This window comes from Gavialis gangeticus, unplaced genomic scaffold (genome assembly GCF_001723915.1).
Source record: "Gavialis gangeticus isolate Ggan-Ray unplaced genomic scaffold, GavGan_comp1, whole genome shotgun sequence".
Taxonomy (NCBI): Eukaryota; Metazoa; Chordata; order Crocodylia; family Gavialidae; genus Gavialis; species Gavialis gangeticus.
Genome location: NW_017728995.1, coordinates 42,663,685 through 42,680,512, shown reverse-complemented (window position 1 = coordinate 42,680,512; position 16,828 = coordinate 42,663,685). Strand labels below are relative to the sequence as shown.

Sequence of the window (16,828 nt, the reverse complement as noted above, 5' to 3'; positions counted from 1 at the left end):
GGTTTATGTCAGGGATCCCTTCAAAGGGAATTCTTACAGAATTGTTTCTTGCAAAGGTGATATATTTTCTGTACTATTGAATTATGCATATTCCAAGAGGGATTTAAATATTAGGCTTCTTGAAGTCATGCTGCCATGGTAGTCTAAATTGTCTAATGAGTTTTTTATTATTTTTTTATTTGAATAAGGGTGTAGCCTCCTTTTGTTCTTTGTAAAGAGGCTAATCCAATTCTTGAATTTGGAAGCGAATCTCAAATCTGAACTATGTACTGACATAAAACTTTGTGCTGTATATGTTGTCATGTGCTCCAGAAGAGGAAATGGACAAATAAAAAGCAACTTGAAAAATGTAGTTTTAAATATTAATAGCAAAGTTTGAAAGAACTTCTCTAATTCAGTACACACCACAACAAAATATGTAGGATTACAGAAGCTGGTTAGGAGTTTGCTATACCTATCTGTTAGTATAGCACTATTGCCCTTACTTCCCTTCATCTTCAAACTGGTAATTACCTCACCTCCTTCATCTGCCTAGCAAAACATGGAACTCTCCTCATCTAATATCAAGGCATCTTTTACATTTTCATTCATATAAAGTGAATTCTGTAAAATAAGGGTTTGTTCTTTATTTTACTTGAGGATGCAAGTTTATGTTCATAGTAGCTGGGATATGATCATTCTGAGTGGCTCAGCTCCTCGTGCTTTTTTCTTTAGGCACGACTCAAAATATAGAAGTAAGCGACCGTTCATGTCATACATCATTTTTTGTCACAGCCACTGGCCTTGCTCAAGCAAGAGATACTTTCACCTAGTGTTGACTATGTCTGTGTTAATGAAGTTATCCTAGGCTCCAAGATCACTTTCATGTGCCCTACTTTCAAGCTATAGCCCTAGTGGGACTTCCAGTGAAGGCACCAACATGAACGTGACACTTGGGGCTAGACCCAATAGAAAAGTTAGGTGGTATAATCCCTTGCTGCTGGAATGCAATCTAGTGTATGGGGAGAGTTAAGTACTTCAGAGTAGGATCCAAAGAAACCCACATGCTTGAGCAGAGTTAGTTACAGCTAGCCCATGGGAAATGTGGAGGACCAGGAATGTCTTATAGCCTGCCTGTTGCCAAAGCTTGGGCAACTCCATGCAGCCTGTATCTATAACTTTGGAATCTTTTCCCTTCCCTCTTTGAATGAAATGGAGGAGGGCTTACTCATAAAATTTGGCCAAAGGAGGAAGTGGAGATAGCAATTTATTGGTTTGAGCATTCTCCCACGAAGTGAGGAAACTCGATTTAGTTTCCTCCTCAGTCTGAAGGGTTAAAGTAAACATCTCTCATCTCCCAGGACAGTGTCTTAACCAGCAGGCTGGGAGCTTGTCTGGATGGAGACAACTTCCATCCCTCCCACTAGAAATTGTGCAGCAATTTGGAATATTCAGTATTTATTTAAATTGCAGAAAATGGTCCCCTAGGAGCAGGGAAGAGAACCTAGGTTGACTCCTCCCACCCAGATGAACACTTAACCTCTTGATTGTGGAGTCATATACTTTCATGCACACTTTTTCTCCTGTGAATCTTGAATTGGTGTACAATGACACTGCATTAACTGGAGACATGGCAAGTGTCTGCTCTATTCCAGCCTATAGAGCAGGCAGTGGTTAGGGAATTCTGGCAGGTAGGTCACATAGGTTTGGACCCTGTCATGCTGAGAGACTTAATGGGTAAGCTTTCTAACCACTTTGTTATTATATAGAAATAGGTACAGTATTGCCACTTGCCCTTTCAGCCATCTTAAAAAAAACAACAACAAAAAACCTGATCAAATCTGCATTTTGGGAAGGGTCCTGTCCTGGGGGCGCATGTTAGGTATGCTGTGATTCTGTCTACCTGATTGGCATTTAACAGTGGGTTTTATGGATCATGGTTGAGCTTAGGCAGGAGACAGGCACTGTTCACACTGTAGCAGTTGGCAGTACATGCAGAAGTAGAATTCCAGGTATTCAGGGAGATTAAAAATCAAACCAAGAGTTACCTGGATACTGTAGTTTAATTGCCTCCATGGTTATGGACATATTGTATTGGACATAAGCTCTCCAGTTCTGTTTTAGCCATCTAATTCCTTTATTAGCTTTAATCTCTGATTTCCAATTTTCAGATTTCATCCAAAGCACAACCATTCAGTTTTTGATAGGCACAAGAATCTGTATTAAAATGTCTGGGGAACCATGACTTGGATCTGCCTCCCTGAGAGTTACTTATGCGACACTTTTCAAGTTGAATCTATGGTGTACTAACAAGACGGTTAACTAATGGATAACTCATTAGACTTAAAATGGGTTATTTATTTCCTTCTACCAATAAAAAAAAGGGTAATCATTTTCTCTACCAAAATTTAGTGACCAATTAGTCTTATGACTCATGAACATCTAAGGGGACTTCTTTTCTTGTCACCTCATAGGACCTGCCATGGCTCCAATTGAGTAAGTGTTCCCAAAAAAATTCAAAAATCAACATCAAAAAGAATAAAAAACATTTGATTAGAATTTATTTGGGTGTAGGATTTATAATTTTTTCATTCAAATACTATCAAGACTTAGCAGCAGTAAACATTTCTTCTATTGAGACTGTTGGGATATACTGATTTTTTGGGGATTTCTTTCATCTTTCCCTCCTCCTCCCTCACTCCCCCCAAGTGCTGTATTTTTGCCATAGGAAGTTATCTTTTTTTCTTGATCACATTAATTTGTTTTACTCCTTATACAGGAATATTTCCTTCTCTTGCTAGTAGTTTTAAGTATTCTTCATGCACAACTGTAACAGAAGCAGGGGGAAGCTATAGCCAAAGCTGTACCACAGTGTTGTCTGTCTTCATCTTTCTAAATAAAAATGTTGGGTTTTGATTTGCCTTTTGTTTCTGGCAAAAGCAGCTTCAAAAATGTCTCTAAGGTATCTGTCTTTTGCCCTTGACAGACCAAGTAGGACCAATGTAGTGTTTCTCTCTATTTGCGTAGAAACCTGTATTTGAAAACCAGGTTTAATATGGAGAATTAAAATCTGATTTGGAAATGGCTACCACTGAGACTTTTTCCAAATAATAATAAAAAAAGGTTAACTGGGTTGTGGTGAATAGGGCAAAAGACAAGCAGTCAGCAGATCCATGTTCCACTGCTGGGTCCATCACCTTTAGGCTCAGCAAGTGACTTTATCTTTCTGTACCTCCACTTTGCCTTCCCCTTTATTCTTTGTCTAGTTCAGGGGTCAGCAGCCTACAGGTCAACTCCAGCCTGTGGAGCCCTTTGTACAGTGGTTTCCAGTACCAGTTAATGCTTTCAAGCACTACAATAATGCAATTAGTAGCAGAATCAGTTTGGAAACACTATTTTCAACTTGGTGCTGCTTTAAGAACATTTGCATCTTACTTGGTTATACTTCTATTTTGATGATCTTTATTAAGAGGTCTCTTCATAGCATGCCAAAGTATAAGAGGCCCTCTGAACAATATTAACAATAGAAAAGTCTCTTCTCAGGCACTCAAGTCTAAGATGCTTCCGTGGGCAATTTTGTATTGGCAGAGTTGAGCCTTTGCATAACTATTTGATTGTATAAACATAGCTCGATGTTTACCTTCCCTAGAGTTCTTCAACTTCTCCGTTATCAGTCTGTAAGAGCTGCATTCCTCCCTGAGCTCCTCATTGCTGCCCTGCAACTTTGGAATAAGGTTTTGACCAGATATAATGGATAAAGCTAACATAGGGCAGTAACTTGTGTTTTACTGTGAGCCCCTCCATCCTACTTCAGGCCTTTTCCTTTATGTATAGTGGGTGGATATGATACTGCTGTCCAATTAAAATGAAATGCTTATGCTTTGTAGTACTTAAAGCTACATGAATCAGCAGAGACAGATATGCTACCACTTACATGCTGCTGCCTGGCTGAGCAGCACTCTATTGTGCTTCTTTCATGGTAGCGATCAAAATTCAAACTTCACAGGTGTAGTTCACTGCCACTGCGTTACTCGCTACCCCTTTCCTATATAGGGAAAGCTAACTGCCTAACAGAATGTAGTCATCAGGAGATAAAAGCATTGTATTGTAGTACACTTCAATTCTTCAAAGCATTAATCTAATTTTAACTGACATTAGTGGAAAGATTCATTGACTTCAATGGATACAGGCCTTTAATGAGCCCTCTAAAGGAAAATGTGATCCCTCTCTTATTAGGCAAGTCCCACAGCATCAAAAGCACATAAGTGATCAAAGAAGGATTTCTGTCTGTTCTAAGCATGCCCCACTTTACACAGTGATGTTCAAAAACTGTTTGGTATCTGATTAAATTTTAAAATTTTATTAAGCACAGATGATGATGCAAGAACCCATATAATGAAACAACTTTAAAAGGAAAAGCTAAGTGAAAATTGCTATAAATATTGCACTTAAAATTCTTATTTTACACTGCCATGTAAATTCTAAAAAAAAATTCTGAGATGCGTATAAATTAACTGCTTTAAAGTATTTGGAATTTGGTACATTTCAGATCAGCTGGCCAGGCTGCAACTGTTCTCCTCTAAGTTCTTCTTTAAGCAACATCAACCAGTGCCAGTGACATGCTGAATGGAGGAAAGAGCAGACCAAGAATCTTACTGGTAATGATCAGTTCTATCTTTTTGATTTCTACTGTATACAGATTGTTCCCACAAATATGACAGAGCACAAGTGCAGAGTTTACTTTTTAACACCTCTTGTTTTTCAGGGTATTCAGAATCTTTTGGTTCTTAGTCTTGAAAGCCATGACAAAACTGTTAGGCAGGACCTTGCCTCTACCATCTTCTTCCACCTGGCCCATGATGATGTAGTTTAGACCTAGAGAAAAAAATGTGATATAGCAAGTCTTAAGTTGTTTTATAGGTACTGTTTGCAAAGATCAACAAAGCATATGGTATGCAACTGGGGCTATGGTATGCACTCCCACCTCTGGTTGTATCCTGTATTTAAGGTCTACTTATGTTGTTTGGTTTGATTCATACCTAGAAACAAATGTATCTTACCCAGCCAGCTGACATTGTTCTTATATTTGCAAATACTATGATAATGCCTTTGGTTTAAAAGAAGGCAGGGCAGTATGAAAAGTGCCAAGAACAAGCTAGAAAAATCAATATAAGAATTGGATGATAAGATCACAGCAGCCATGTCACAGGTGTACTAGGGCTGCAAAAAAGAACGTGATGCTAGTAAGTAACTGGGTGGGGAGGTCATGGATGCATGGAAAGGAAATTGGGTAAAATACTAACAAGACTACTGGGGGGATGATCTTGGCATATGATTAGTCCATGGCTGCAGAGCTATGACATGGATTTAAATATTTTATGGCCCCAGAAGGTTCGGGGCTTGCAAGGCACCAGGCAGATGGGTGGGACTGCAGGAAGTGAGCAAGTGAGGGAACTTTCTAGGAATTAAATAATAAATTAATGTATATTAAATAATTCAAGAGGATTTGGAAAGAAACGGAAGAGTGTGATCTGGAGCCAGAAGTCTACGTAAGGGACACAGTTTGCCACACCAAGGATATCAGGCATCCAGATTCCAGGCATCACAAGGTAAAAGCAAAAACTAGTTTCTGCCAACACTTTTTTTCTTTGATGCTAGCCACTTTGGATCCGCATGTTTAAATGCTGGTAGTATCCTGTCAGGGATGTACTTGGTAGCCGTGTTGGTCTGAGATAAAAAGAAATACAAAAATCTAGAACTCTTGGTTCCAAAATGATACCTTCTATTAGACCAACTGAGAAATCACAAAAAATATCCTTTTCTGCAAGCTTTCAGGCTCAAAGGCCCTTCATCAGACTGGGAAAAGTATGGATGGTAAAAAGTCCCCATAGGTTGGAAATAAATTTCATTTTTGCACACACGGAGCTGGAGATGGAAAGCTGTCCCTCTGGGTCCATGAGAATAGTATCCTGCATGTTTTCTTAACTGCTAGGTGAATTATTCTGATGGTTCCCTGCTGTTGTTCCAATGTTGGTGTCATTGTTGCTTTTTACTGTTGCTTACTCAGGAGGTGGAGCTAGTTTACGCTGTTTTAATTGCTAGCTACTATGAAACAATCTTAGCATTTCTTACAACATCTCACTGGTCATTATGATGACATTTCATTGGATGTTGCCTTGTCTGGCATGCGGTGTCTACAGTATTGCTTGGTATAGCTAGAATGGTGTTACCTGCTAGTAAAATAAAATAAAAATAACAATCTACCTATAAAAGAATGGAGGTGGAGAAATACTATGTAAAACTTGTTCAGAATAGCTATGGAGGAGAAAAGGTCACATTTTGAATGAAGCTATTGTCTGTCATTTACTATTATATTAATAGCCCTTGTGGGTTTACTTTGTTTGCATTTCCACCCCTCTAAATAACTGCATATGAAAACAGGCTCTCAGATGTGTAAATCCCAAATCAAATCCAGCCAAATCTCATTTGCCAAACCAAACCCATTTCCAGGTCTTTAGACTTCACAAACTGAACAACTCCATGAATCAAATGTAAAAATAGTTTTGCCTTCCCCACAGATGTATTAAATTTAAAAAGTTTCCCTCTGACATGAAATAAAGCACCCGATCTAAAATCGGGTAGCTGTTTACCTATAAAGATGCAGAGTCATTTAGGCCAAATGACTGCAAACCAATGTGTTAGATGACTAGCTTCACTTTTTTCAAGTGGGTTATCCTGATATATTACATGATGCCTAAATTTAATTTTGTTGTTAGCACAACAGTTCAACAAATCAGTACCCCTTAGGGATAAGTAAAGTTTTTTTTCCTTACCTCTCCTGATGGAAGGACACTGTTTACAAACAACAGTTATCTTGGCACTCAGGTTCTTGCCAGCCTGTTGGATTGCTAAACTTCCTTCTTTATATACATTAATGATTGATATCACTGCATGTAAGCTGCCACCCCGTGTGACTGCTGTGATTACAGTTCCAGCTATAACTAAATGCAAAAAGATATTTATTAGTAGTAGTAAAGTTACAGCTTTCACTAAAATAACACAATAAAATGAACAATAAAATAAAATAGAATGTACAGTGTTTGCTAAAAGCACGCAATAAAATTGCACATTCTATCTTAAAATTAAAACAGAACAGGGTATTGGATTATACAAAAAATAGATAAAATGAACCAATGTACAATAATAATTTAAAACAGACAAATTCTATTGGATTTTGACTCTTATTCTTTGTACAAGTAACACAAAAACACTTAGGGGATTATAGGACAAGCTGTTACTTGCTAGAGAAAAGCCAAATTGTTTTTTCTTCGTTAGCCCAGTATTTTAAATTTTCCACTGTTGGACAGATCCATTTCCTCTTATCTCTTCAAAAAACGAACACGACCACAAAGTGCTTTAAGTCATATTTTGTTCTTCTCACAAGAATAATCCTGTTTGAAAATGTATCATTTTTGTCAGAAATAGACAAATGTAGAGTTTAAAGGGAGACGCACTATCAAGGTTTACGTATTACAAATTAATCTATTGTCAGCCTACGTATAATTTTCTTAATTGTGATGGTGATGGACTGCACAAAACACATATATTGTCCTTAGAAGGTGAACCGCAAAGCAAAAACAGGCCTTCTATACATTAGGGCCACGTAGAGTTTTATTATTATTCTAGGTGATTTTTTTTCTCCCATTAGCAATATCAGGTTTTGGCATCCATGTTTTTACTGGAGTGCTTTTTAGAGGGATAAAAAAAATAGGTGGGTTAATGACGACATCATATTAGGCTAGAAGGGAAACTATGGTTTCCTGTACTCTCACCTGAGGGGAAAAAAGGAACTCTGAGTTTCCAGAATCAGCCTCTTTATTATAGTGGCCTCAGTAAATCATAGCCTGCTTACAGATGTAAAAAAAACCTAAAGCAAAATGGCACTTTATTTTAAACCTGGAGTGCACCGAACCTAGCTCATGCCCAGAAGAGGCAGTGTGTTAGGTGGACCCAGCTTGCCCAATGTCTGTACAAATTGGGGCTTCGGTGGGGCTTTTATGGCACTTTTATCTACTAGCTGACTGAATATTTAGATAAAGAATATGTAGATAAATGTGCCAAAAACCACCACTGAAATGCGGGATCTATATAGATGCTGCAGAGCCAGGTTGTACTAACACACTGCCTATTCCAATAAAGCAATTTTTTTCAGGGTTTTTTTTCCATGTCTGTCAGCAGCCATAGACTGCAGTTTAAATTTAAACCATGTAATATCAATGGGTGCTGACAGACGTTAACTAAAACAAACAAAACAAAACTGCACTTTACTGGAAGAAGCAGTGCGTTACTTCAAGCTGGTTCTGCAGCATCTGTATAGATAAGACACTTCAGCAGGACTTTTTGGCACTTTTAACTTAAGCTGATTCAATCAGCAATTAGATAAAAGCACCAAAAAAGCCCCACTAAAGTGTCCAATCTGTATAGATGTTGGGAAAGCTGGGTGCAACTAATGCGATGCCTCTTCTGGGCATGTGCTGGGCATAGCACAAAAGCGCGCTGAGTTTAAAATAAAGCACCATTCCCCCACATCCCACCATGTCTGCAAGCAGCCAGTATGTCTTCCAAAGACACCTGGAGCAAGGGAAAAAGTAACCTAATGTTCCTAATATGAAAAAGCAAGCAGAAATGAACTCATTAGCCTGTCTCTATGCATCAAAAAGAAGCAAACCAGTAGCACACACAATTATTTTGGGTTAAGAAAAAACCTGAGGCTGAATTGATTCAATATCCACAGGTTAGTCTATGCTGTGTAGATTGAACCAATAAACAAGTGAACAGAAATTCACGTTTGATTCTGGAAATGCAGCCACATGCCTGCAGTGGCCCAAGCCAGAACCTGGGGAGCACTAGAACACACCTCCCTGCTCAGTTGGAGCAGAAAGCTTAGGCCAAGGCTAGCCCACCTACCCTGCAAGGGGTCTTTTGCAGAAGGGGTGCAAAGAATTCTGGGATGCTGGGGGACTATGCGGTAACTTAAATCTGGAGGGGATCTGGGACAGAAGTTCAATAAACCAATTTAACTTAAATCAGTTAAGTCTGATACATCAATCCAGATTTATCTTAAACCGGTTTCAGCCACTTTGAAGGCAGTTTATGTGCACTGAACTTCTATTGTGTTACAGATTTGAACTGGTTTCCAATTGCTTATACCAGTTTGTGTGTAATACTGCAACAAGGATTGATTCTATACTAAGCTTAGATGATTCAATAAATAATTAATATGCATTCTGATTATTTTAAATACCTGTATAATCAATATTTTGCAAAAATATTTACAGAAATTGATGTAATATATTTCTTTAATTGAGTTGATATAATGTATTCCTTTAATTATACTGCCATCAAATATATTTCTTCTGATCATGTTTAATACAAACATGGGGAAATGTACATATCACAATAAAAGTGATGATAAAGGAAGCGTTCTTTCAAAGACCAGTAACCAAATTTTGTGGTTACAAAATGCAGGTCAGAGAAGAAACCTTTTGCATTAATTAACACAATAGACAGTGGAAAAGCATGGTGCATAATTTTACTTTCGTCCTGGAGAAGAAATGACACTTCAGTTAATCATCAGAAACCAGGTGAACTCTGAGAACTGTTCACTTATTTCATGGGGGTAAAGGAAATGTGCACTGAATTTGCATTACTACTCAATTGCCACCAAAGCTTTTGCTACATATTCAGGATAAACATTAAGGTGTTCTCAGCACAACTCAGTAAGTGGGAGTAGGGGGAGAGGACAAAAGATAACTCTAGGCTCCCTCCGATCCTAAACCAGCCTGCAGTAGGTGTAAATTAGAACAACCTGAAATCTTTTCTAATTTCACCAGTTGCCACATCCTAAGACTGGTAGCCAGGAAGGGAGGTGGATCAAAAAGTAGTACAGTGACTCCACGATAACTAGAAACTGCCTGTGATGGGAGATTTTGTGGCCCAGATCTGTTGTGTTTGAGGGCTACTGCACTCTAGCAAAATGGCACAAAGCAGCCTAGATTACTGAAAGAGTGGGGCCCTTGTGGAGGGCTTTCTTTTGCAGAAAAGATGGTAATTACATTACAGTTGTAAGGTAATGGGGTTTAACAGCGATGATAGAGGAGCACTTGAGATCACTGGCAAGTCATCAGATGTTAGTAATGACCAAATATAGTAAAGCATTATTTACCATCTGTGATTTACAGTTGAAAGAGGGAAGTAGTGCTCAGACTTTCATGTCTTTTCTATGTCCAATTTCTAAATTCTTCAAAAAATATTTTGGATGTCTTCAGGCTGAATTATGAAATTGAGTAATGCAGTATGTACAACATAAAAATATACAGGCTGCTCCAGCAAAACAGCATGCCAGCATAGTACCTGAATTAAGGCTTTCATATAGCAACAGTTCACTTTCTGTTTAGTCATTTATGTTGAGACTGAGAGAGTATATTTGTTTCTGACGCACATTCACTCTCTACTTCAAAACATCTCCAGGAATGCATTAAGTAATACACAGATCCTAATGTAAGATGCCTGCAGATAGGATGATGTGAAAGCATTTCCCTTGTATGAATGGCAATTTACAACTAAATTCTCTGTAATTTCTCTAAGCCTAAACACACAGTCCCAAGTCACTAATTATAAAGAAATAAACTTGGTTGTTCTTACCAAAGTTACTTGAACAGTAATTGCTCTCAAGACTCGCGCTCCTTCTACATTTTTGCTGGCAGAGAGCAACAGTTGGTTTCAAAGCTTTTTCACAGAACAAAATGGTAAAAAAAAAGAAAGAGAGTAAAATTGGTATTTGGTATTTTGAAATATATTCTAATAACAGAATAAAGTTTTTTCCCTTGATATTTACAATCTGTAACTAGACTTAGCTTTTCAAGGAAAGACTTGACTGAGGCCATATACAGATATTCCCTTTGCTGCACTCCCAGGAGAAATGATGAACACAGTAGATGTTTAGGATTTTCTTCCCAGAGCAAAAATGACTGGTCCAGGAGAAAAATAACCTGGGAACAACCAGGAGAGTCACTCCCAGGACAGTCTTTCCTGTTAAAGCAAATACTGTTCATATTCTCTTCTGAGAGAAGCCACAGCACAGTTCTCCAACAACTGAAGGTGCTTTGCTGCCCCTACTTCCTCAGGGAGATGGTCATTCACTGGGCTCTACTGCTCCAACTGAGCAGGGAACATAACATACCCTCTTCACAATTCCCAAGTTATGAAGCAGGGGGACACAGGCTGACTCTAAGCAGTCTGGGTCAGTCAATCAGGGCTGCCCGGTGTAGTGCTGCCATCTATCTCTGTGCAGACTGAGAGCGCCAGCAGAGCATACTGAGATTTATATACAGGGGCGCTCTGGCTGCATAGTGTCAGCACTGCAAGCCCTCCCCTCTTCAGATGCTCAGCAATCAAATGTCTCTTCAGGCATATCCAGGTAAGTTTTTCTACGAGGAAAACAAACCTGGGGGAATTCTCCCAGATCATTTGAATGTGGGTAAGCACCTAAGACAAGCTTTCAAATGCAATACATTCAGACCTGAAGAAGAATGCATTGCATTCAAAAGCTTGTCTAAGTCTATCCCAACCATGTACTTGGTCCAATAAAAGATATCACTGGTAAAAATCCTTGCTTACTGATACTGCAGAAATTTTCTAACTCATATTAGTGACTAGGATCATACATTACAGAATATATTTTGTCATCTGTAATTCATTGAGGAAAAATTGCACTGTTCATTGTTAGGGTTCTCTTTGCTATCATGTCAAAATTATCTTGCTTTTAGAATTAATTGTGACCTTAGTTTTTAAAACATTTACTTTCACCCAAAGACAACTTCAAATGTTTTCAATGTCACACTGCTTCAGTTTCCTGCTGAAAACCCCTGTGAAGCTACTCTTACAATTTGATCTGTTTTTAAATATAAAAAATCAAACCATATACTGCAAAAAACACCATAAATACTGTGTTTACTCCAATATAGGACAAGGTTTTTTCTCCCCCAGTCAACATGGGAGGGAAAAGCTATATTTGCATACAAGGAAACCACTTTAAATACACTGCTTGTCTTTGAAGTTCTGCTAAAAGCAGTAAGCTTTCAGTAACAAATCACCTATGAAGCTGATTAAATGTAGCCAACACTGAGCATCACTATCAAGTACATGACCCATATGGGGCAAACATACTAATGAACCCTACCACAAGGATGAGCTAGCACAACCCACCTTTCTTTCCCATTTCCAATTATTCCTGCTTCTTCACCAGCTTTAAATGTCTGGAAAACATCACCAGATAAGGCCCCAAATACCTTACCCCAAATCCCTCTGTCAGGCCCTCTCTCAGCCTGTCACATGATTAGTGTGGCCCCACCTTCAACGAAGGGAAGTTAGACCAGGTGGCTTTATGCCTCATCTTCATATACATTTTTGGAAGATCCCAGGATGAGAACACCCACTTCCAGTCATGAATGAAGGCTAATTAGCATGTGGATTTGGGTAGGGAGGAAGTATCTGGAGTACACGCACATACTGAGCAGTGCTGAGCTGTAGGATCACCATGGCTTGAAATGCTGTTGACTCTGGAAGGACCCATGAAAAATCATGAGCCTTTTGGCTTTGGACTAATATCATGCATAGTTTGAACTCTAAGTAGGTACAAAAGTGCTCCTTAAAAGTGTTCGTGGAGTACCTGTGCTAAAACTTGCAGCAGTTTCAAAAAACGTGAAATGCATCAATGTTGGATGAATTAAGTCTATCGGTACTACATGAAATTGCTACAGCTATGTTTATTTCAAGGCCAGTTTTTTCAGATTTGTTCCTCACTTCCATGTGCTCAGGGAGAGCAGGGTCTGACAGTAAAGAGGGGGAAGGGGCTACAGGAGGAGGAAGTTGGGGACGGGGCAGCAAAGCAGCTATCTGACCCTCTCTGCCCCAATTTATTTTCCCTGCTGTAGCAGTAAGAAATTGATAAATTCAAGACAAACCTCTAATAATTAGATTCTATACCTAGAAAAATTATATCAAATTAAAAATTTTCCATATATAAAATCTAATTATTAGGGGTTGCCTTATAGTTGGGTAAATATGGTAAGATTTGGTAAATATGGTATTTACACTGTCATTGTCCCTGGAATATTTTCTATCCAGTGTAGAGAAACTGCAAGAGTTAAAACCCTTCAACTTCCCAGCAACAAGGTAAAACATACTGGAAATGTCCCACTGCTTCTCTATATGGTCAAGGATAAACTGGGGTCTTATTTGTTAGTATTGCACAGTTCTTTTAATAAAAGAACACAAACTTACGTACATTTTTTCTGCTAGCTGCCTCATGGGGCTTGGAGGGAATTCCCCTCCCCTCCTCTCTACCCTCTCCCCCACTGGCTGCTACATTTGTCAAGGGATGTTTTTTGAAGCCTTCCTCAGAGACACTGGGTGTTGGCTGCAGCCAAGGCTGGGGACTGAGACTGGGGAGTGCCAATGCTCCTGGCTAGAGGGTCTTGTCCTTCTGTTCAGGGTCAGGCTGATCTCCCTATCTGGAATCAGGAAAGAGTTTTACTTCACAGTCAGATTAGTATGGACTGTGGGGGATCTCGCCTTCCTCTGCAGCACTGGGCATGGCATCACTTGAACTTACATTAACAACCTTTCACTATGGCAGGACATTGGCTGCCATGGTCCCTGTGCTTTACCTGTGCCAGGTTAGGATGTTATGTTTTGTGTTGTGTCAGGGTTGACTGTAGTTTCACTAACAGATTAGATTATGGATTTGTATGGGATGGTTTGGAGAGGGACGATCCTGCCTCAGGCAGGGGTTTGGACCAGATGACCTATGGAGGTCCCTTCCAGCCATACTTCTCTAAGATGCTATGATTTTTTAAATCTGCAAAAGATCTACTTCCAAAGAAAAAATGCCTCTATGCTGTTGCCAGGAGAGTCTAATGAGAATTCAGTTAGCCTTCATTGAATCTTAGAAATTGAGCAGCATGGCAAAGACAAGTCTGGACCATTTTTACATACAAACTCATCTAGAAACAATTTCATGGTTTCCTCAGAGGTCTAAGCCAAAGCAGTTTTCAGAGAAGTAAACAATTTATTTAAAATAAATGTCAGTTTCACTGCTCTGTTTATCATGGTAGAAGTTACTTGCTAGCTAACTATCAAAAAAATGAATGGATTCAGAAATATGTCTAGATAATCCTTGTTCAATATTTCTATGATAAGACTTTTTCCAACTGTGACAGTTACAGGTACAGTAAAATCTAGACTTGAGTTTTCTTTAATTATGTTAAATAGTTATTCCCCTGAGCACATTAATTTTCATGCATTCCCTCAACTTTTTTAATGCAAACAAACCACAAAACCAAGTTCTAGATTTTAATGTGCTTCTTGGTACAGAATCTTTCCTTGTCCTGAAATTTGTCCTTCTTCAGTATAAAATAAATTAAACCATTAAAACTTACTTGTTGCAGGAGGAGTTGCTGTTGGAGGAGGAGCTGTAGTTGTGGGCAGCTTTTTGGGTCTGAATTTATAATGACCAATAAAGCCATCGGCAGTTAAACTTAAATCAGACAAGAACTGTATGAGCAATTCATTTCGTTCAGATACAATAGGCCTGAAAAAGAAACATTTTTTATTAAGTGTTGAACCCCTTAAAAGCCAAAAAGGTTTGGGTTTTTTGGGGGGCTGGGGGGGGTTAACATTCATGGTGAAAAACAACTGTAGTTTCACTTTAAATAGATACCAGTGACTTCCATTAGGTTTCAGGCCCTTAGAAGATGACAAAATCAGGTTCCACTGAGCTGCTCAAGATGTAGGAAAGGATAGATTACAGCAAAAGAAAGCACATCTGTGCTAAGATCATCAAGCTCCTTCTGCCTGATCATGCAGTTGAGTCATAAACCTGAGATTTCTGAAAGTAACATCAGAAAGCATATCTTCAAATTCAGCTGTATAACTTCAACTCAGGATCATGGATTAAGAGAAATGGAATTAATGTGGGCCATGGGGAAGAACTAAAAATGTCCTTTAAGGTAGGAAGGGTTTTTATTTTTAAACTATTTTTTCTTAATGAAAAAAACCCCCTTATGAGTCAGAAAGGTTTGGGAAAATCATTTTTAATATTGGACTCCAAATTCTTGGAAAAGAACAAAAAAAAAAATGTTTAAAAGTTTAAGCATTACCTTTTGTGGGCTCAGCTTTGTCAACAATTTGGTATTCGCCACCAAATCTCAGCCCTGCCAGTTGAATATATTTTTGTTGTTCTGGATTTGCAGCTACTTCAACTGTCACTTCATAAACTATAGCACCTACTACAAACTGGCCCCAAATACTGATTGCCTCTGGGTCTTATTGTAATTCAGTAAGAGCTTCTCTGTGACCATCTTGTGCTTCTACAGACAATCCCCTCTCCCCTCCCGAGTTCTTTCATACTTTTTCAGGCACCAGCTTGATATTCATGAATAATTGCTAGCAGTTTTTCAAACAAAGGAAAGAGCACAAGGGAAAAAGGAGAAAGATTAGATTAGAAAAGGAAATATGTAGATAAGGAAAAGGTTCTTGAGAAAGGGAAGAAGATAGGAGATGGTTTTAAAAGCTAAACCTGATAAAATTACAAGTAATAATGCCTGCCACCCTTCTCCTCCAATAAAACTGATGGAGGTCTATTTCATAAGCTTTATGCGGGCATTCTTGAAACTCCAAATTAAGTCGTTAAAATAAAAATTCTTCATTTTTTGGCTGAAGTTTCAGAGGTTAACTAACATTGGTTAGTTGTGGCTTTGCTATGCATACACTCTTAGCTTTATGTTTATCTGGAATTCTGCAACCAAGAGTTATTTCTGTGTTTACACGGACGTTTGCTTTCTTTCCCAGTAAGTTGGCACAGTCCTGTGGAATTACAAGAGCCTGTTTATTAGCTTTGTGAAACCTATGTTCTGCCTGCAAAACACCGGGAGTAAATAACAGAACGAACATGTGTAGTGTATTTGACCTATTTACGCACATCACATCATCTCATTTGGACTATTTTAATACTGTACTTCAGGCTTTTTCAGAAAGCTCATTCTATAATTCATTTAATACACTGCATTCTTTCCCGACTGTTCTCTGAGTTGTTTAATTTCCTGCACCTTCCTACTTCTCAGTAACTGACTTGTCATCAGAGTAGTACCGAACATGCTATAACTGTATCTATCAGGAGTGCTAGTGTAGAACAGCCTCATAAAAGCCTATTTCTCCTATTAGCTAATATGCACTAATTATTTTTTCATTACAGTATTTCAGTATAGCTCAATGAGTTTTGTGCTCAGGCTGTTAAATTTTTATAACTTTTCCGTGAGGCACAAAGTGGAAGGAAAAGTTCCTTTCTTTCTCTTACTAAATGAAACATGTTTTACTTTTGCTGTTGTGCCTCACTTGGTGCGACTTCTTGCCTGTCCACCTCTCCCTGCAACTTTGACTATATACAGGATAAATAAAGTACTAAATATAATTTTCAATAGATTTTGAAGCTTCACTTGTGGCTGCCTACAACCTTATCAGGGGCCAGCAGCAGGGACTCAGGGAAAGTCTGTTCACCAGGGCCCCCCTTGGAGTCACCAGGAACAATGGCCACAAGCTGAGGGAGGATAGGTTTAGGTTAGATATTAGGAAGAACTACTTCACTGTAAGGGTGGCCAGAGCCTGGAATAGGCTTCCCAGAGAGGTGGTGCTCTCACCTTCCCTGGAAATCTTCAAGGGGAGACTGGATAGGCACCTGGCTGGGGTCTTATGACCCCTGCCACCCCCAGTGCTCCTTCCTGCCCATGGC

At 38.8% G+C, this 16,828-nt stretch overlaps 1 protein-coding gene across 1 annotated transcript in view; it reads right to left on the bottom strand.

The window, feature by feature from the left end:
* Positions 1-2,524: 2,524 nt before the first annotated feature.
* Positions 2,525-16,828, bottom strand: part of PCOLCE2 (procollagen C-endopeptidase enhancer 2) — a 112,054-nt gene continuing 97,750 nt past the window's right edge. The window contains exons 6-9 of the mRNA XM_019503071.1: positions 14,481-14,632; positions 10,684-10,767; positions 6,813-6,980; positions 2,525-4,854 (exon numbers count right to left, since the gene is read on the bottom strand). Coding sequence (XP_019358616.1) covers positions 4,724-4,854; positions 6,813-6,980; positions 10,684-10,767; positions 14,481-14,632 — 535 coding nt within the window. The 3' untranslated portion in view covers positions 2,525-4,723. The remainder of the gene's footprint in view (positions 4,855-6,812; positions 6,981-10,683; positions 10,768-14,480; positions 14,633-16,828) is intronic.